This window comes from Hordeum vulgare, chromosome 2H (assembly GCF_904849725.1).
Source record: "Hordeum vulgare subsp. vulgare chromosome 2H, MorexV3_pseudomolecules_assembly, whole genome shotgun sequence".
Classification (NCBI taxonomy): domain Eukaryota; kingdom Viridiplantae; phylum Streptophyta; class Magnoliopsida; order Poales; family Poaceae; genus Hordeum; species Hordeum vulgare.
The window spans coordinates 169,593,130-169,615,879 of record NC_058519.1 but is presented as its reverse complement, the minus strand read 5'-3'; the positions used below and the strand labels follow the sequence as shown (position 1 = coordinate 169,615,879).

The 22,750-nt window shown below is 43.0% G+C and overlaps 1 protein-coding gene across 1 annotated transcript; it reads right to left on the bottom strand.

Annotated features, from left to right (window-relative positions):
* Positions 1-12,004: 12,004 nt before the first annotated feature.
* On the bottom strand, positions 12,005-14,569 carry LOC123425706 (vacuolar protein 8). The gene is made up of 2 exons (XM_045109419.1): positions 12,441-14,569; positions 12,005-12,344 (listed from the first exon to the last, which is right to left on the bottom strand). The coding sequence occupies exons 1-2, from the start codon at positions 14,096-14,098 to the stop codon at positions 12,236-12,238; spliced, it is 1,767 nt and encodes a 588-aa protein (XP_044965354.1). The 5' UTR covers positions 14,099-14,569; the 3' UTR covers positions 12,005-12,235.
* Positions 14,570-22,750: the final 8,181 nt, after the last annotated feature.

Genomic DNA, 22,750 nt, shown 5'->3' with positions numbered 1-22,750 from the left:
CCATGTTACCTTGGGACCACCTCGTGGCTCAGTTTGACCTAACTCTGCCTCTATAAATTCTCGAAAATAAAAAAGTCAATAGCGAGCCACCTAAAACACTTTTTCCGTTGCTGCAAGTCTATGTTCCATCGTGATCTCATCTAGAGCCCTATTACTATGCGCTGTCGAAGGGGGGATCAATCACAGAGGGCCTCTACATCAACCTTACTCCTCCCATGATTTTGTGTGAGTAGTCTACCATAGACCTACGTGTCCAAAGATAGTACGTAGATGAATCTCTCTCTCCCTCTGTCTCTCCCTCTCCCTCTCTCCCCCCTCTCTCTATCTCTTTGATCTTCAATACAAAGTTCACCGTGATTTCCACGGTGATCTATTTGATGTAATCTTTGTGGTCTGTTTGCTGGGATCCGATGAATTGTGGGCTTATGATCAAATTATTCATGAATATTAACTGACCCTTCTCTGAATTCTCTTATGCATGATTATTATAGCTTTGTATTTCTCTCTGGTATCAGTTTGGTTTGGCCAACTAGATTGATTTATCTTAAATGGGAGTGGTGCATTTTTGATGGGTTCAATCTTGCGGTGCTCAATCCACCACTGACATAACGGGAGATGACACATATTTGCATTTGTGCCATCAAGGATAAAACGATGGGGTTTATTCATACATCATGTCATCTTGCTCCAAGCATTACTCTATTTCATACTTAATACTCTAGATGCATGATGGATAGCGGTCGATGAGTGGAGTAATAGTAGTAGATGGAGGAAAGAGTCGGTCTACTTGCTTAGGGATCTGACGACTATATACATGATCATTGTGTGAATAAAGATTTCATAACTATACACTATTCTATCAATTTCCCAATAGTAATTTGTCTACCCATGGTATGCTATCTTTGAGACAGATTTCTGTAGCAAAAACTATGGCCATAGGCCATGGGAGGTGGCCCCGAGCCATTTGGGCACGACCACCTCTGGGCGCGCCCAGTTGGCTTGGAGCCACCCCGTGTGGCCTCCGGTCTCCCTCTGAAGCTTACATGTCTTATTTTTGTTGAAAAAATCATCAAAAAGCTTTGGGGTATTGGGAATTCGTTTGGTATAGTATTCTTGAAAGGCCAAAAAATGCACAAAACAACAACTGGCACTAGGCACTGGGTTAATAGGTTAGTGCTGAAAAATGATATAAAACATTGTATAAATGATTATAAAACATCCAAGATTGATAATATAATAGCATGGAACAATTAAAAATTATAGATAAGTTGTAAACGTATCAATGTCCCCAAGCTTAATTCCTGCTCGTCCTCGAGTAGGTAAATGATAAAAATAGAATTTTTGATGTGGCATGCTATCTAACATATAATCTCTTTCAGTTATGATCATTGAGAAATGATTAATCAATAAACATCAACATAGTAATATCCATAAACATAAGTAACATAATAATCAACATTCAAAATATACGATCCCTAAAGGATGTTTACTCCTCATTCATTTTATCATATTAGCATGGCATCACCACATAAATACAAATGTCAAGCACCATGGTGTTAAGCCAAGCAATTGGATCATACTTTTTAACGCACTTCAACATTTTATACCTTACTCAATACATGAGTGTGAACTATGGACATATCATATAGGTGGAATATAATATGGTGGTAGGTTTCGAAGGAGTAAAAGTGGAGAAGAAAGTCTCGCATCAACTAGGCGTACCAACATGCTATGGAGATGCCCATCAATCGATATCAATGCGAGGAGTAGGGATTGCGAATTTGCCATGCAATGTATGCACTAGAGCTATAAGTGTATGAAAGCTCAACGGAAGCTGAGTGGGTGTGCATCCAACTTGCTTGCTCATGAAGACCTCGGGCATTTGTGGAAGCCTATCATCTTAATATGAAAGTGAGCTTCTATAATGCAAAATTCCCACTAGCATATGAAAATGAAAAAAACATGAGACTCTCTATATGAAAAACATGATGTTTTCACTAAGCACAAGTGTGGAAAAAAGTGGTAGTAGCACTGTCCCTTCTCTCTTTTCTCTCATTTATCTTTTCCTTTTTTTTCATTTTTCATTTTTTTTCATTTTTATTTTCTCTCTCTCTTTTTTCTCTCTTTTCCTTTTTCTTTATTTTTCGTTCGGAGTTTTATCGCGATATCTGGGGGAATCATTGTCTCCATAATCTTTTCCTCACTGAGAGAATGTTCTAATAATGATAAACATCACACTTCTATCTACTTACAACTCGATATGAAAAACTACTAAACAAGATGACTCTATATGTATGCCTTCGGCAGTATACCAGGATTTGCAATGATCTAGCATAACATGTAAACAATGATGAACAGTGGCTTTGCCACAAATAGTATGGCAGTTGCATGATCACACAAAGCAATATGATGATGAACACACGAGTCATGAGACGTATTGATGGAAGTTGCATGACAATATATCTCGGAATGGCTATAGAAATACCATTATAGGTAGGTATGGTGGATGTTTTGAGGATGATATAAGGTGGCTTATGTGCAACAAAGCTTATCATGTCACGGTTTTTGGATGCACCGATGGAGTTTGCACCAATCCATGAGATGATAATGGTCAATGCACGGTATTGAAGAGACTAGCAAATATGAAAACGTGAGAGTGTGTACATCCATGGATTCACATTTGTCATACAGAACTCACATACTTATGTCAAAGCTTTCATAGCTCTCTCAAAGCAAAGTACTGCTCACATGCCCCTAGAGAGGAGGTTGGTAGGATTTGACCATCGTGCGCCCCGACCTAAACAACACTAGGATTTCAACAAGGAATAAGAATGATCACACATCATCACCATGCCATTGCCAATATTTAGATGAACAACAAGTTAAAATCCTTTAACAATTGATGTTTCTACTAACCAACAACCATGTACTCACACCCTATCATATTACCACATCAATATCATTAACCCACAATTTCTCTATTATGTGCTATATGAAAGTTTATATTATATCAACCTTTAATATCTGTCCTTTTTGGACTAGTCTTATAACCCATGCAGATTACCGTTGTCATTTATTACACTCTCGAACATATATAAGTGAAGAACAAGAGTGAAATTATTTCTATAAAATCACGCCACCGTGCTAAAAAATATATAAGTGAAGCACTAGAGCAACTGCTTAGCTCAAAAGATATAAGTGAAGCATATAGAGTATTCTAACAAATCATGTTGAACATGTGTCTCTCTCAAGTAGGTGTGTCCATACAAAATGATTGTGGAAAACTAAACAAAAGTAATCTATAATACACAACGCTCCAAGCAAAACACATATCATGTGATGAATAAAAATATAGGTCCAAGTGATATACCAATGGAATGGAGACGAAAGAGGGGATGCCTTCCAAGGCATCCCCAAGCTTAGACGCTTGAGTCTTCCTAATTTATTACCTTGGGTGCCTTGGTCATCCCCAATCTTAGGGTATTTCTACTCCTTATTCCTTCATCCATCGTGATCGCACCCAAAACTTGAAAACTTCAGCACACAAAACTCAACAGGAACCTCATGAGATCCGTTAGTACAATAGGCAAATCATAAACTATAAGTACTTTTATAAATTGATACATATTTAATTATTGCATAATGTACTAAATTCTAACTTGTCCATCGCTTATACCCCCTGAGACAATCCATAGCATCATCAAAACAAGCAAACTATGCAAGCAAAAATAGAATTTGTCTAAAACAGAACAGTGTGTAAAGATCACCACTTAAACCATACTTGTGTAACTCCAAAAATTCTGAAAAATTAGGGAAACCTTGGGAATTTGTATAAAAATAGTGCGTAAACATTAAGTTCAAAAATACGTCCCAGTAAAATCAAAGATGTAAAGTCACACATGTGTAAATATTCTGCACTAGACGTAAAAATTTCTGTTTTTGCATCGTTTCAATTCTACTAATCATCCAAATCATCCCAAAGGCTTTAATTGGCAGAAGCACTAATCCAAACATAAGAAAAATAATAATTATAGTATAAACAATCATGTAAACTCACAATAACATAAAGTAGAACACAAAAAATAAGATAACTATTGGGTTGCCTCCCAACAAGCGCTATCATTTTACGCCCCTAGCTAGGCATAATGCATAGTTTCAAGTAATATCATAATTATTGTCATCCACATCTTGGGATGTGTGTTCATGAGGAGGATTTTCAAGTAATATCTTAGCATTCTGAATGCTACTTTGCTCAAAACCTTATGTATTCTCTCTTACTATCCAGGAATATTGTTTCTTGATAGCATTGAAAACTTGTTGGATAATATGAACAAGAGGAACTTCTCTCTTGGTATTTTCATCAAAATTATGGTTATCTCCAAACACATACCTCATAACATAGTCCTCATTATATAAAATTTCATCTACCATAGGATGTTTATGACTCATATTATAGTGATCAAAGATATCTCGAGGCTCTCACACTATATAGTCAAATTCGTTTACGAGGATAAGAGTGGTCATCTTGTTAGCCCCGAGTTTTTTTATAGCCGAAAAATCATAGAAAATCCTTTTCAAAGTAGGGAGTACACATAAATCTTATTTCAAGTTTAAGAACAAGAGCGGAAATAGGATCGATGTAACTTTTGGTTCTGTTAAGGATATGTGCATCCTTGAAAGCCAAGGTACCCATACAATTAAAGAATTCTTGGATGATGCTTTTCCCTATGGTATTCTCCTTCCCTGCTACAATTTTTTTTACATCTCGCTATGAGGGAGTTTCCTCTTTTGGGGTTTTACCATTCTCACTCTTTCCAATGATATAATCAGACATGGTAGCAACTTCAAACCGGCAAAACAAGTAAACTAGCAAGTATAGCAAGAAAACAAGTAAACTAGCAAAGATATTTATTTTGTTTTTTTATATTTTTAGTAAAACAAATATAACAACAAACAAAAAGTAGAACAAGTGAATGATAATTAGTGTGAAGGTACTTGATAGGTATTTGGTGATACTCCCCAGCAGCCACGTGATACATCCCAAACGAATCTATAATTTCTTCTTGCTCCATGATCTTTTGGGTGACATTGTTATATGTTTTGCTACACTTTTATATCCTTTTACACATATTTGGACTAACCTACTAACTCAGTGCACCCAGTACCAGTTTTTGTCAGCTGATGTCTTTTTTGCAGGGGCTTTTACCCAATTTTCGAGAGCCCCAAAAATCCCGAGAAAAATACATAAAAATCAGCGAAACAGAAGCTTCCACATTACCTAAGATGGGACAGAGGGGAGCCACGGGCTGCCCAGGTGGCCAACCTGCACGGCCTGGCCCCTGGCCGCACCCACAGGCCGCCTAGGTGGGCCCCACCTCCTCTAACGCCCTCCTTTGGCCTATATTTACCCCTCCGATCGCAAACCATTCAATCATATCCAGAATCGCAAATTTCTCCATCGTTCCGCCGCTGCAGCGCTTTCGAGATCGGGAGCGTCAGGAGACCTCTTCCCGGCACCCTGCCGGAGGGAGGATTGACCTCCGAGAGCTTATCCACCGCCATGGACGCTTCCCGGATGTGTCGTGAGTAGTCCTCCTTGGACCATGAGTCCATGACCAGTAGCTATGTGATGTCTTCTCTCCAATCTTTGCTTCAATGATTAGCCCTTGTGAGCTGCCCTACATGATCAAGGCACCAATATAATTTTCAAGTTATTGCTATGCTTGGTTTCTTGGGATCTGATGGATTATGAGATTATGTTCAGATTGTTATGAGTTATATATTTTATTATACTTTTATATTATGTTCTTTAGTGATTCATGCATGTTCTCCGTTGCTCTTTATTGCTTTGGCTACTTTTATAATAATGTCATGTATGGCAAATCCTATTTGGGCAATATATTGTAATATATTCTAACTTTTGTAATATATTCTAACTTTTGTAATATATTCTAACTTTTTAGGCAATGACTATTTTCATATTTTTGTTCTCCAATAGCACGCAAAGCTATCCTCTTTATACCCACAACGCAGTTTTATTTCTCGTTACTAGATAGAAGCTAACGTTCGGTGTATGTAGGGTCGTATCGGTGGTAGATAGGACTTCGGGGAATATTGTTCTTACATTTAGCTCCTTGTGGATTCGACACTCCATACTTATCACTTTCATCTTTGTAAAGTGCTACGATGATTCCTTGCATTTGGGTATTATCATATACCAGTAGTACTACCGCGAACTGCATACAGAGTTTAATAGAATACAAAACTCCACACGGTAGTAGCTCCAATAGAGACCAACGAAAGTACTACATATGCGGTATTACCGTGGGTACTAGGTACTACCATGAACTGCATATGGAGGTTTAACATAATGCAAAACTCCAAGCGACAGTAGCTGCCATACATACCAACAGAAGTACCGCATAAGAGGTACTAACATCGGTACCAGCGGAACTACTGCTTGGTCTTTGACAAAATACCAATGCAACAACAGATGGATGCATGTAAGTTGTAGGAAGGAAATGTGGGTGCATATGGTTTGTGTACGTGTTGATTCCATCCATACCTTCCACTGTGGGACCCCTCTTAATAGTATTATTTTCATACGACTTAAACAAAAGAAACACCGAAAAACCCGTCTTTGTTCTTTATTCCTCCAATGTGAATAAAACCAGCATGTGCCATATATAATAATATCTAAAATGCTCGAAGCACACGGTTAGTCCACAAAGCACATTGTCATCAACACCAAAACCAACTACACACAAATATGCCCTAGCAAGTGCATATTCTAATTAGTTATCAATTTAATGAATCCTTTTGTACTGAAAGATCTATTTCAGTAAAAAGAATCTCAAACCTATATGTTTCCAGTTCAATAGTTAAATGGTCTTAGCATATCATCCCCTTCCTAAAAGCAAGAATGGACAATATTTGAATTAGAATCTGAAGTAGGCCCCCAAACGGAGGTAGGACACAAAAACTGAAATCATCGCTGGTAGATGCAATTGGAACGAATAAACAAACCTTTGTATCTTAGGAACGGAATAATTACCCTAATTCTCCATGCCAACACTTAATTTCTGTCTAATATATAAATAGAGTTGGATATTTAAAAGAGTATATGTATACTTCAGATTTCAAAACAAATAAATCTAAAATATAAATGGCAAATAATTCTACGTAGCAAGCTAAGGACATGTAGTAACTAACCTTCGTGGGTTCTTATCGACCTTATTGACTGTCATATCTATGTGATATTTTGAGTAGTTGCGTATCTCAAGCACAAAAGGACTTTTTCAATAAACACAGGGACATCCACTTCTTACAAAACTTTCCACATCGAACACACTATCATGACCCAACGTTTTAGTCAACCCCTCCACATGAATATTTACAATTTGTGTGTACATTACACAGAAAATCGACACGCTCTCTCTTGCAAGGTTGCGCAACACATGAACTTTCATGGGTTGCCCAACCCACGACAGTTCCAGGAGAGTCTACTCATTGGACCCGAGAGTCCTCCTCACGAGAGGCCGCTGAGAACGCCAAAATTTTACTTTTTTGTTCTTTGGCGACTGTGATTTCTTTTCTCTCTTAAGGCCTCTCGCAAAAATATATGCACGTGATGTAGGCGGAGTGGAATCAGCCATGGATCCCCCATTGTTCCTCTATCAGGTTTGTATGACAGCATGGCCAAGCCGCTTTCAGGCTGAAGTGACATCCTTAGTTTTGTCTACCTCCTCGCCACTATATTTTTATAATAATGTCACTTGTATGGCAAATCCTATTTGGCGCTGTAGAATTTGATGATTTTTTTTCAAATTCGATGAACTTTTTCCATTTTGGATTATGTTTTTTAGAAATCTATAAACCTTTTTCAAATTGAATGAACTTTTTTACAAATTTGATGATTTTTAAAAAATTCAATAAAAACTTGAAATTTGATTTTTTTTTCAAATCCGATGAACCTTTTCAATTTCAATGAACTCTATTTCAAATCTTAAACTTTTTTTAATCGGAAATTAATTTTAAAACTTACATTTTATTTAATAAATAATTTATGTAGGGTATATAATACTAATATATGTTAATGTTTGTACTAAAAGAAGTGTCAAATAGGTCTATTTCCTAGTATTAATCAACAAAACTATGTCTCGTCTAGTGGTGAAGACATGTACTCCCTCCGTTCCTAAATATAAGTCCTTTAAGAGATTTCACTAATGGTCTACATACGGAGCAAAATTAGTGAATCTACATTCTAAAATATGTCTATATACATCCGTATGTAGTTTACTAGTGAAATCTCTAGAAAGACTTATATTTAGGAACGGAGGAAGTAGTTGTATACTTTGGCATGCGAAAAAAATACCAATAAAAAACATGTTCCAAAAATTTATACCTATACTAATAAAAGAAATAAGTATTTCAAATCCGTCATTATATTTTACATGAAACTCCTCAATGTATTTTGGGAGTCAACCTGCAGTACAAACACATAATTCTTTTACGCGTCACCAGCCTCGGGCTTAGCAGGTCCCACGTGATGACAACCGGCCCACATACAGTACTGGCCCAGACCCATGCTACGCTGGTGAGAAGGCAAAAATAAAATTGCCTAGGTGAGGGGGACCGAACTCAAGACCGGGAGCTCCTATGCGCCGCTCGCTGCGGCGAGCAGACGAGCGGGCGCACAGGCGGGACTTCAGCTGCGCCGGCCCATTACTATAACAGGCTAAAAATACTTAAAAAAGACTGCGGGCGCGAGGATCGAACCAGAATCATGTGGCTTCTTTCGTGCGAGCCCAGCCACTGCAATACACACACTTTATTGGTTTATTATGGCGCTTGTGGCTTCTTAATCCGAATATTTTGTCAAATTTGGAACATGAACATTTTTTCCAAAAATCCGAAACATTTTTACAAAAAATCATGAACATATTTATAAATTCTGGAACATTTCTTAAAATTCAGAAACATTTTTTCAAATTCCGGAATATTTTTAAAATTCTGGAACATTTTTCTAATTCCTGAATATTTTTTAGAATTGCATAACATTTTAATAAAAATATCAGAAGATTTTTATAAATTCCAGAACGATTTTTCAACTTTCAGAACATTTTTTAAAATTCTGGACCATTTTAAAAATTCTGCAACATTGTTTTAAATTCCTGAACATTTTCCAAATTTCGGCACATTTTTGAAATTCCAGACATTTTTTCAAACTCCAGAACATTTTTGCAAATTCCGGAATATTTTTTGGAAAAATCTCAAACATTTTATTAAAATATCAGAACATTTTTTCGAATTCCGAAACTTTTTTCCAAATTCCGGAACATTTTTTCAAAATCCGGAATATTTTTTCAAACTCCGGAACATTTTTTCAAATTCCGGAACATTTTTTCAAATTATGGAACACTTTTTCAAATTCCAAAACATTTTTACAAATTCCGGAACATTTTTTCAAATTCTGAAACATTTTTCAAATTCCGAAACATTTTTCAAAATCTGGAACATTTTTCAAATTCCAGAACATTTTTTGAAACAGAAATAGAAAAAAAAAGAAACAAAAACAGAAACAGAAAAATGAAAAAAAAAACGGTTCGGGAAACCTTCTAGAAGTTTCCCAAAACCAAAAAAAACCGGTTGGAAACTCTACAAGGTTCCCAAAACCGGAACCGGTGAAAGTTTGAATGGGCCGGCCCAAACCCAATCGCTCGCTAGCACGCCCCTTTGCGAAGCGGCGACTATTTGCCGCAGTGAGAGGCTAATAGGAAATTCCCTCAAGACCTACCATGTACGATGGAAGGTAACAACCAACTTAGCCAAATCACATTTATGTAGAGAAAATAAGATTATTTTTAGGGGAATTTAAGGATTTGCCACAGGTTTGTTTGCACTTTGAGGATTTACCCTTGTTTTGCTTGTCATCAATTATTTGCCATATCCTTTTGAGTTTCTTGATGATTTGCCTCCGGAGGTACGGACCCACTGGGAAATGTCTAAAAAGCTCGTCGTGATACCCAAGGCCATCCTCGTCTCGTCCAAAAGAGAAGCAGACGGATGCGTCTCTGCCTGCTTGCTCGTTGTCGTTTAGACAAGTCAAGATGTGAGGACGAGAGCGGAGGCAGGGGATAGAGCCGATCCTAACAGGTTGTAGCATGGGAGCACGTCGAGGCGGCTAGGGAGCAATGCGGCGAGCAGCGAGAACGAGGTCATGCAGCCCGTGCACGTGTCACAGCAACGCGGCGGGCAGCAAGAGCAGGGGTGGTCGTCATCGTCTGTCCACTTGGCAAGGCGGCTCAGTGGGTCCGCAACACAAAAACCACCAGGCACCAATCCCGACTATGCGAGCACGCCGTCGGTGAGCGCGGTGTTGGTCTTTGCTGCGGTCGAGGAGGACGGCCGGCGGGGAGCAGTGCGGGAGGAGCGGAAGGTGGTGGCGGCCATTGCTACGGCCCGGGAGGGGACGCATGCGGTTCGTGGGGTCACACCGGAAGGTTTTTTTCTATTTGCATCGGCGGCGAACTTGATGGAATCGTAGTGGTTGACGACCACGGATGCTTGCGTCTGGCACAGACACTCTAAGGTGGTTGGTCAACTACACAGAGAAGAAAATAAGGAATAAAGCAAACACCACAGTAAACAATATGCAGACGAGGCAGACAGCCTAACTCAACAATCACCTCACAGTTTTTCCAAGGTCATATTTCTAGCACTACCTTTTGCGTTGACAGCCTAACCAAAAAGCGTTGTTGCTTGCTGCAGAAAGGCACTCAGCTGCCTCGGAAACATGTTACTTATCATCAGGACCGATGCCACGACGCAGCCCAAGTCTAGCAGTCGTAGCAGATCGATGAAACAGTGAGGACGTTCCCACCGTCCCAGATTAATTAAGTGTATGTGCATGTTTCTTGCTTACCGATGGTTCCATGAAAAGGCAGCTCGCCTTCTCATGTCTGCATGAAAAGGCAGAACAGATCAGATCAGCTCAGCTCAGCTGACTAACCAAGGTGAAGTGCAGTAGTAAACTATCTTAAGCCCAAAGGAAAAATGATCAGTCTACACCCAGGATTCGGTGTTTGAAGACGCATTGTCCGATGCCCCGACGCTGGTGTCGAAGACCCACCGGTCAGATGTCACCACTCACAACAACTCGGCCCGCCTTCTGTTCTGAAGTCATGCTGAACAAGCTTGTCCAAAACCTGAAGCAAGTGACCAGAATACGGATACAACAGCAGTGTAGTTGGCTTGTTTGGATTCTAGAGGGGCAGAGGCCAAGAAATGCGGCCATCATGCTAGCAAAGAATGACGTTAGTGTGCTTTCAGTCAGTTAGCCTCGACAGCGAGGTATGAACAACACATGAACCCTGACAAATGTATCAGTAACAAATTAGAGGTACCAGCAGGACTCTGCGATGGAAAGGGAACACCTCGCTGGTTCCACCGCAGCGCTTTTCTCGTCGTTTAGCAACAGATCGAAGTACGGAGCAACCTACAGCGTAAAGGAGCACTAAACATCCATCAGCAATTACTACAGAATGTCCTTGCAAGATCAGGCACATAATCTACGTCGTCCTCCTTTGACCAGCGTACATCCTGAGTACACGAGCCCATGATCAGAGACACGGCTACATGCTGCAGTCAGAGAGGTCAGCGTCCGAGCATGCAGACGCCGCTCGATCCATCGTCCACGGTTTCGGTTGCAATAAGTACGTAAGAAAAAAAAGGAAAGCGGCCAACTTATTGCGATCACCGGAGCAGATCATCATAATTCATCGGCGTTGCTAGAGTACGTCGGTCAGGCAGGCCCTCGATCCCCACTGCACCGGTGCTACTGTCTAGTGGTACTGAAAAAGGAGAGATCATAACGCGCAGGCGGCCCTACCATGAGATTCTGCGCGCGAGCTGTGACTCGGATCGATCGATTTGCCATTCTTATGATCCAGTGACCCGCTGAAATCATCTCATCGCTGGGTGGACATACTCCTACATTATGGAATGGCTTTGAATGATTATACTTTTATTTCACAGAGATGAGCAATTTACAGAGGAGAGTGCCAGTGCGTATGTGTGTGTGTGATGTGTCAGGAGCGACACATCACGGAGTGCTTGAATACACTGGACACTGGAGAGATTCACTCGTTCGTTCACTGTAACAAAATATGGAGTGAACATATGTGTTAGCTTCCCATACGGACAGCACAATCAAGAACTGGTGCCGGACACAAGGTCACAGGCTCCAAATGCCATGGAACATGTTCCTGAGCTTGCTCCCGCCGAGCTTCTTCACGATCTTCTTAGCGTCTGTCACGTTGGTCTCTGCAAGCTTCTCGAGGTTCCTGACATTCGTCAAGGTTCCAACAAATCTTGTTAGCATCAATGTATTCAGAAGTCGAGAATTTATCATGGGATCGTTTTAATAATGTTGTGATTACCTCACGTGCTCCGATGACATGATCTTCCTCCGGCCGGAGTTGCTGTCCGCCAGATGCACCAGTGTCGACAGCAAGAACCGCTTCGCCGGCGAGGGTTTCTCTTCGTCGGGGCCAAGCAGCTGCAGTATCTGCGCCACGTTGCGGTCATCCTGGACGAAGCGCTTCCGGTTGCGGTGCACGGACATCATGGCGCTGAGCGCCTCCGCCGCCATCTCCCTCGTCTCGAGGGATTTGGCCGCCTGGACGATGCCCACCAGCTCCGGCATGAACCCGGCGTCCCCCATTGCCTTCTTGGTCTCCTCCGACACGTGACACAGCCGGTGCGCCGCTTTTAAGGCGCAGTGCTGCAGCGTGGTGTCGCCATTGCGGAGGAAGAAGAGCACGCGGTTGAGGAAGACGGCGCCGATGAGCCGGTCGATCGAGTCCGGCGATGAGAAGCAGAGCGCGTCGATAGCGCGGAGCGCAACCTCCCGTGCCTTTGAGGAGCGCGGGATGCCCGGGTCCAGTGCGCGGACGAGGGACTCGGCGGTGCCTTCTTGGAGCACGACCTCCCTGGATGAGCTGTCTCCGGAGGCGATCGCCGCGAGGAGCTCCATTGCCTGGATTTGCGCCCCCTCCTCGGCGGGCCCCTGCAAGAGCGACACGAGCACCGGCACCGCCCCGGCGTCGGCCACCATGTACTTCCTTATCTCCTCGACGCCCACGAGGCTCTTCAGCACCCGGCACGCCGCGCATACGAGCTCGCCGCCGCTGGCACGGTGGTCCGAGCAGATGTTGACCAATGCCGTGACGCCGCCGTGCGCGGCGACGGCCCATGCGTTGTCGGCGTTCTCGGTGAGCTTGCTGAGCACCCGAGCCGCCCGCTCCTTCGCTGCCGGCCCGGCGCCCGTGTTAAGAACCCGGATCACCGGAGCGATGACGCCGCCGACGACCAGGTCGCCCTTGCAAGCGTCATGCCCGGCGATCACCGAGATGGCGTCCAGTGCCTCTTCTTGGATGCAAGCGTCTGGGGACTCGAGCAGCCCAACGAGAACCCCAATTCCGTCGGCGACGTCGGACACGACGAGCCGAACGCACTTGTCGTCGTCTCGCAGCACCTCGTTGAGCGCGGCGGCGGCCTCCCTCCGCATCTCCGCTCCGCCGACCCGGAGCCTGGCGAAGAGGTCGCGCACGTAGAACCGCACGTCCTCGCGGCTGGCGCCGGCGCACGGCCGCGGCACCACGAGCGCCCGCGCGCGCGTCAGCGAGCCCGAGGCGCATATCTCGTCCAGCCGCGCCAGGTGCGTGTCGAGCGTAGACGCGACGACGTCGAGGTCGCTCCGCAGCCGCAGCTTTCCGCCTCCGTAGTGCCGCCCCTGGCTCCGCGGCACCAGCTCCCGCGCCTCCCTCACCGCGTCAACGACGTCCCGCAGGAGGCCTTCGAACGCCTCGTGCCTCTCCCCGCCGTCGGAGGCCGCGATGACGGTGATGTCCGCGAGGCCGGCGTGGAGCCGGTTGAACCTGTCCCTGACGAGCTGCCACTTGAGCGGGAAGAGGGAGGCGGAGAAGGATGCAGATATGAGAGAGTTTATGGCGTCCAGTGCCGTCGCAAGCCTCCCCTGCTCGTCTTGCTCTGCTTCTTGGCTGCCCGCCTCGCCCGCCGCCGCAAATTCTCCCATTCTTCCGACGAGCTCAGCTCACGCACGGACCCTTACCACGTCGTCAATTCCTGCCGTTGCATCGAGCGAGCAAGAAAGGGACGAGGAGCCAGAGCAGGCGGTGGAGCCATTACTAGTTGTGGTATGCGGAGACGGCGGGGGAGTGTGACGACTGTGACTGCAAGGTGGTGGCTCAACTCTTGAAGGCAAGCTCTACTTCAAGGTAGTTAATGGAGTTTATGGAGGCGGAGGCGGGGCCGGTGGTGGGTCCCCCGGACGTGGGCGTAGCACGAGCACGACTGTCGATGCAGTCGGACTCTGGGGAGATGCTGCGTCTGTGCCCGCGTGAGGAGTGAGGATGAGGGCCTGGGGATTGGGGCGCTGTGGCGGAGAAGAAGCGAAGGACGATCGAAGGAAGGAATGTAAGTAGAGGCAGATGTCCGGGGGTCTACGAACTAGGATCGTGTGAGTTGCCCAGCGATGCTACACGTACAGTACGAAAATGTTCGAAGGTGCCCGAACCTCTTAACGTCAGATCACTAAACTAACCAATCATAAAAAAGGTGCCCGAACCTCTTAACGTCAGATCACTAAACTAACCAATCATAAAAAAAAATAGATTCACACGGATCCTTCAAACTTACCTCAAACGTACGGGTTGACCGACATTCCTCTTTTTCAGTCCAAATATAAGACGGATACGGAAAGAAGGGCACGCCCGCCTAGCCCGTACTGGCCCGCGTTGGTCCGTATCTATCCCACATATATTCGTTTTATGCGTTCGTCGGATCAAACCCTAGCCGTTTCACAACATTCCCCTCCACTCCCATCAGCCGTCCAAACTCACCTCTTGCATGGCGTCCGCACAACCGGTGGTTGGATCCGGTGTTGCTGGCTCACCAGAGGTGGTGCGGTCCGTCTGGCGTCTGAACGCCATGGCGGAAGCGCAGCCCCTTCGTTGGCGCATTGAGCATGCATCATATGGTCGAACTCGGACGAAATCATGGCGTAGCGTGCCCGCCGGGCGAGGCGGCTAGCACGGAATGCAGCGGAGGCCCTTGCGACGACACATGTTGGAGAGGCGGAGTCACTCTCTTCCGCGCCCCATATTGTGCACTAATGCGGTCGACGCAACCGCGTCGTGATGGACGTCGGCTCCTACGAGGAAGGATACGTCATCAACCTCACGTCGACTCGCACTGTCTGGGTTACGGGCTCCGACAAGGACCTATTGGATCACTAGAAGGGATATCTAGAGGAGGGATGAATAGACTATTTGACAAAATTAAAACCTAACATTTCCTCAATTTCAATGGTTGGCGGATTTTAGCAATTATAGCAAGTCAAGCACACCCTACATATGCAAACCTACGAGTATAACAGGGAATGTAAATACATGCACATGAAAGTAAGGAGTAGAGTTAGGAAGATCAAACGCAAGGATTGACACGATGGTTTTTGGCGTGGTTTCGATAAATGATGCTATCATACGTCCACGTTAATGGAGACTTCAATCCATAGAGGGTAACGACCGCGAGAGTCCACGGAGGGCTCAACCCACGAAGGGTCCACACAGAAGCAACCTTGTATATTCCGTCATGGCTTATGTCCACGAAGGACTAGCCTCACTCAGGGTAGATCTTCATGAAGTAGGCGATTTCCTTGCCCTTACAAACTTCTTGGTTCAACTCCACACGAAGTCGGAGGCTCCCAAGCGACACCAAACCAATCTAGGAGACACCACTCTCCAAAAGATAATAGATGTGGTAGTATGATGAACTCTTCGTTCTTGTGCTTTAAAAGATAGTCTCCTCAACACTCAATCACTCTCTCATTGATTTGGTTTGGGTAGAAGAGATTGATTGGGTGGAAAGCAACTTGGGGAGGATAGAAATCAAGATTCATATGTTAGGAATGGAATATCTTGATCTCAACACATGAGTAGGTGTCTCTCTCTTAGAAAAATGGATGGGGCAAGTGTTTGTTCATTCTGAGTGCTTCCTCTACGAATGAGGGGTTGCTGGAGGGGTATATATATATGCATCTCCAAAAATCCAACCGTTACAACATTATTGCACAACTCGATGAAACCGAAGTAAAATCTCGATGGCACCGACTAGTGCAAAATATGGCAACTTTAGGATTTTCGGTGAGATCGATATATGAATCTCAGAGGTTCCAATTTTGGATGGCTTAGGCAGTTACCAAACTCGGTGGCACTGATTTGCCAAACTCGGAAATTCTGATTTTAGAAAATGGGTAACCAGTGAGTTGGTGAGTGTTTTTCGGTCAGACCGAAACCAAACTTGGTGGAACCGAGATGCTAGGGTTTGGCATGGGTTCTGTCTAGGATAAAACTCAGTGGGGCCGATTTGGAAATGTTGGTGGCACGGAATTTGACTTTGTGGTTTGGACATAATATTTGTGGGAGAATTTCATGAGTATTTTTTGTGGCTAATCTCTAAGCACTTGGGCAACTAGATCATCATGGTCACCTCATACTCTTTTAATAGTATTGTCTTTCCTATGGACTCAAATGTGTTTTCTCACAAAATATAAAATATAGAGTCTTGAAGTTTGAAGCATGGCCAATCCTATTCCTTTAATTCCTTGGGGCTTCTCCTCACAATCCTTAGCCAATCCTGTGTGTGGACTATATCTGAAATACACTAGATAAGATATTAGTCCAAAAGTCAATGTATGTTGTCATGAATTATAAAAACCACCAAGGGAGTATATGTGCTTTCAATCTCCCCTTTTTGGTAATTGATGACAACATACAATGAAAGCTTCAAATAAAGATAGGCAGTAAAGTATGACAGCTTTGAAGGATACATGACTGATACAAGCTCCCCCTAAATGTGTGCCATCCCTTTAAAGGACAATTGCTTTGGAATGCATGGACACACACAAATTGTGAGAAGGGACATGAGGAGTCATCTATACCTTGGATATATGCATCAAACATATGTGAGTAAAATTTCTCCATGTTTAAGACTCAATCGTGCTAACAATATGTGCAAGAGACAAGAGATCATCGTGAACAAGGATATGATGCATATACTTACCTTGGAGTTTTTGACCATCTTAACAGTAGGAACACACTTGAGAAAACTAGTGTTAGATAACACAAGAGTATTCTATTGTAAAGATACAAAGAGCTTCAATAGTACCAAGACATGAAAGACATATTGAAAATAGGATTTGATGATAGATATTTATCCCCCTATTTATCGGGATAGTTATGTCTCCAAGAACATTTAGAACTTTCTCCCCTAAGCATGAATATGTAGGTTTTCCTCTCCCCCTGAATCACAATGTGTAGATATTGGTAGTAGGTAGGGTGAGACAAGTCCAATACAAGATGGCAAATAAAACTTTCTCTCCCTCTTAATGTAGTTCTCCCCGTGGAATATTTCTCCCCCTTTAGGTAAGCATAAGCTTTTGATATTTCTCCCCTTTAAAGCATAAGCTTTGATATTTCTCCCCCTTTGACATTATTTCAAAAAAGTTCAAAGGGTAAGGGTTCCTTGAGAGTAAGGGATCCTTGGTATTTCTCCCCCAAAAAAAGTTGAGATAAATTCCAAGAACTCAAGTAGTGTCAAAATTCGGAGGCTCCGAGGCAAAGTAAATCCGTAGAACCTAAATTGATCTTAGGCCTCTTGGAGAAATCGGTATGACCGATTTTCCAAGTTCAGAGTGACCGAGTTGCAAATAGAAACTTAACTACTTGAAGATATGGGGTTTCTTTTATCACACGAAAATCCTGCTTGGACATTTTGAGAATGAAGATTCTCATATATTTTTGGCCAAAGTTCTCAAAAAATATTCAAATGATTTTCAAGGAATTTTCAAATAGATTTGCAATGAATTTTCACAACTAGATGGAGATTGAATGGTTCCAAGAAGGCATGCAGCTAAACTATGAGCCATACAAGATACTTCATCTAGATGTTGGTCGTGACTACGTCACCTATATTAGAGTATATTAACTTAAGGAGCCAAGCAAGAATGCTTGATCACAGGTCATACTCATCGTTAAGCTCAAAATGGGATTACCATTTTTTGTTAAGCATTTTAATCTCTTCATATCACTTGAGTCGTTTTACCTCATGGCTTGGTGTAAAGTTTTATCATGGATAAGAGTACATACCTTTGAAAGACGTTGATGACATGGCATGTAGGTGAACTTGTTGTGGATTCTCAAGGTTGATGGAGTTCATCTTGAATTGGGAGCAATCCTTGTTGTTTTGGTTCACTTTTCACCTACATAGGTTAGTCATGCAAGGAACAACATAATATATCCAAATGGCAAGAGTGAATTTATTCAACAGATAGTTTCCAAGGATATGATTTGAGTTTTCTTCTTCCTTCATCCTCAAAAAGAGGGTTGTTGATAGTTGGCCATGACAAGATTTCTTCTGATGTGAAATGTAGTTCTTCCAAGTACCTACAAAAGGTTAGATGCAATACAAGGGAGCATAGTTTCCAAGATATAGGCTAGTGGCATATTAATATCATCATGGAGTAGTCAAGGAAGCTCATGCCCTTGCATGCATCCGAGTGAGTCTAGCTCATGTTTGAAGCATCAATGATATTCAACTCACTCCTCAAGTGATAAAACACTTTCTCATCAAGTGTCTTTGGCAAAGATATCGGTCAGTTGTTTTTCGGTATGAACATGCTTGACATTAATATGTCCTTTGCCAACATGATCACGGATGAAATGATGTCGAACTTGAATATGTTTAGTTCGAGAATGTTGCACGGGATCATGAGAAATCTTAATAGCACTTTCATTGTCACCCAACAATGGAACATGTTTCACATGAATGCTATGATCCTTATGAGTTTGCGTCATCCATAGCAATTGCGCACAACATGATCCGACGACAATGTATTCCGCTTCGGCGGTAGATAGAGATAGCGGGTTTTGTTTCTTGGAGGCAAAGACACAAGAGATATCCCAAGAAATTGACATGTACCCGAGGTGGATTTTCTATCAACCTTGTCACCGGCATAGTTCAAGTCGGAATAGCCAACAAGATTAAAAGAAGATCCATTGGGATACCAAATGCCAAAGTTTGGTGTATGTATCAAGTATCTCAAAATTCTTTTCACGGCCTTTAGATGACACTCCCTGGGTGCCGCTTGATATAGAGCACACATGCATACACCTAACATGATATCGGGACGGGAGGCACATAAATATAGCAATGAACCAATCACTAATCGATAAACCTTTTGATCAACCATTTTGTCCTCCTTGGTGAGGTCAACATATCCACTAGTAGGCATGGGATTTTTCATGTTGAACTTCTTGATCAAGTCCTTGGTATACTTGGTTTGATAGATAAACGTACCTTCTCTCATTTGTTTGATTTGCAAACAAAGAAATAATTTCAGCTCACACATCATGGATATCTCATACTTCTCGGACATCAACCTTCCAAAGTTCTCACTAAAATGTGGGTTACTAGATCCAAGGATAATATCATCCACATAAATTTGGCATAAGAATAATTCTCCATTAACTCTTTTAGTGAACAAGGTTGCATCAATTTGACCAATGTCAAAACTCTTTTCAATGAGAAACTTTGTTAGGCATTTGTACCAAGCTCGAGGGGCTTGTTTAAGACCATATAGAGCTTTACGAAGTTTGTAAACATGATTAGGTTTCTTGGGGTTTACAAAGCCGGGAGGTTGTTTAACACAAAATTCCTCCTCAATTTCACAATTTAGAAAAGCACTTTTGATATCCATTTGGTAAAGAGCAATATCATCGTGATTGGCATAAGCAAAAAGAATACAAATGACTTCAAGTCTAGCAATAGGGGCATATGTCTCATCGTAGTCCATACCTTCTACTTGCATGTAACCTTGAGCTATGATGTCGAGATGATGTATATACTTCTCGCACCTCGTTGGCTACCCCAAGTGGAAGGTTGAGATGTAGTCAGCAGCAAATTTTCCCTCACACACAAACTGTAAGGTTTATCGAACCAGTAGGACTCCTAGGATCAACAAGTAGGTGTCTCCCACCCTGACGCTAGCAGAAGACGTGGACCTGCATACACAACAAATAACTTTTCTCCCAACGAGTACAGAGAGGTTGTCAATCTCTTCGGCCTTGTAGTTTGCAAAGGATCAAAACACAAGCAGGAAGAGTGATAGTGATTGCAACGGAAAAGTAAATGAAAACGGTAAATGATGGAGGTGTAAACAGTGATGGTGATATGGACCGGAGTCACATGATGTTCACTAGTGATGTCTCTCTCCCAAAAGACGATAAACAACTATGCTTGGGTAAGCAAATTAAAACTGGGCAATTGACAAAATTATGTACGCACCGCAATGCTAATTATGCTACTTGATAGTTAGAGGTTCAATAGTAATGGGCAGTACGCCAAGACAAGTAGACCGTTTATTCATCAGCATGTACTTACTAATCGTCCACCTTGAGATATCTATCCAGAATATTTTGCCGGTATTAACTTGCTAGCCCCACCCAAAGTGTAAACTCAATGCAACGGACAACTGCATTAACGAACTATGCGTAAGGTAAACAATCCTTGCAACCGTGGTCACAAGCACCGTTGTTTTCTCCCTGGTGGCAACAACACATCCCCTAGTCTCATGTTGCTGTCACTCAAGCTAGACATCGAGGGGCATGAACCCACAATCATGCATAACGCTCCCTCTTGGAGTTACAATATACTACTCGGCCAAAGCAATAAATAGCAACGAAGAACATGCATGAATCACTAAGGAACATAATATAAAAGGATAATCAAATATATAACTCATAACAATCTGAACATAATCTCATAATCCATCGGATTCCAACAAACCGAGCATAGCAATAGCAAGAGAATTACATAGACGCCTTGATCATGTAGGGCAGCTCACAAGGAATAACCATTGAAGCACAAGATTGGAGAGAAGACATCACATAACTACTGGTCATGGACCCATGGTCCCAGGAGGACTACTCACGGCACGTCTGGGAAGCGTCCATGGTGGTGGAGAAGCTCCTGGAGGTCAATCCTCCCTCTGACAGGGTGCCGGGAAGAGGTCTCTTGATGCTCCCGATCTCGGAAGCGCTGCGACGGTGGAACGATGGAGAAATTCGTGATTATGGATGTGATGGAAGGGTTTTCTCGTGGAGGACTAAATATAGGCCGAAGGAGGACACGGGAGGAGGTGGGACCAACCCAGGCGGCCTCTTGGCGCGACCTAGGGCCAGGCCGCGCCCACAGGTCACCTGGGAGCCCCTGGCCCCCCTCTGGCCCATCTTCGGTGATCTGGAAGCTTTCGTTACGCTTATTTTTTATATATTTTTCTTGGAATTTTTTGGGCTTTCGTAAATTGGGTAAAAGCCCCTGCAAAATAGACACGAGCACACAGAAACTGGCACTGGGTGCATTGAGTTAGTAGGTTAGTCCAAATATGTGTAAAATGATAAAAAGTGTAGCAAAACATATAACAATGTCACCCAAAAGATCATGAAACAAGCAGAAATTATAGATACATTTGGGACGTATCAAGCTATGAGACGTGCCTTGTTGCGTACCACTTGGCCATCTCCATCTTGCTTGTTCGGAAACATCCATTTTGTACCAATGATGTTGTGCTCGTCCTTGGGCTTCTCTGCTAGTGTCCATACTTCATTCCTCTCAAAATTGTGTAGCTCTTCGTGCATGGCATTCACCCAATCCTGGTCTTGAAGTGCTTCTTCTACCTTCATAGGCTCAATGGTAGAGATAAATGAGTAATGCTCACAAAATTTAGCTAAACGAGTATTAGAGTGAGTGATTCTCCTGTCTTGTATGTCACCAAAGATTTGATATAGCGGATGATTCTAGTTCACTCGTGCTCAAACTCATGGTAGATTTTGCTTGTTGGATGGTTGAGCTTACTCATCATCATCTTCTTCTTTGTTGTCGTTGAAGGTGTAGTCTCCTTGAGGTGGTGGTGAAGGTGGTTGAGGTGGATCATCATGATGCACTTCTTGCTCCTCATCATCTTGTTGTGTAATGCTTGTGGATGCCTTCATGTTGTTTTGTGGTTCGCCTTGACGCGAAGTAGGAGATTCCACTTGTGCTGACGAAGTACTTTCCTTCACCTACTTGGGACGAATCTTGCCGATGGACAAGTCTTCAATGGCTTCTGAAGGTTCCTTATCTTCTACATCATTTGGCAATTGTTCGACTTGCGAACCACTAGATTCATCATACTTCACATCTACCATCTCTTCAAATTTTCGAGTGAAGTTGTTGTAGACATGGTAAGTGTGAGAGTTTGATCCGTAACCAAGTAGGAAACCTTCATGAGATTTAGGAGCAAATTTAGAATGATGATGCTTATCAACAATGTGTCACTTTGAGCCGAATACCCAAAAGTATCCAACTTGGGGTTTGTTACCGGTGAGTAGCTCATATGTTGTTTTATCGAGAAACTTATGAAGGTAGAGTCGATTTGTCGCATGATAAGCCGTTTCCACAACTTGTGCCCAAAAATGTCTTGGCGTCTTGTATTCGTCGAGCATCGTTCTAGCTATCTCTATGAGAGTCAGGTTCTTCCCCTCGACAAATCCATTTTGTTGAGGTGTGTATGTAGCCGAGAACTGATGTGAGATATCCTCTTCATCAAGAAAGGTATCCACATTAGTGT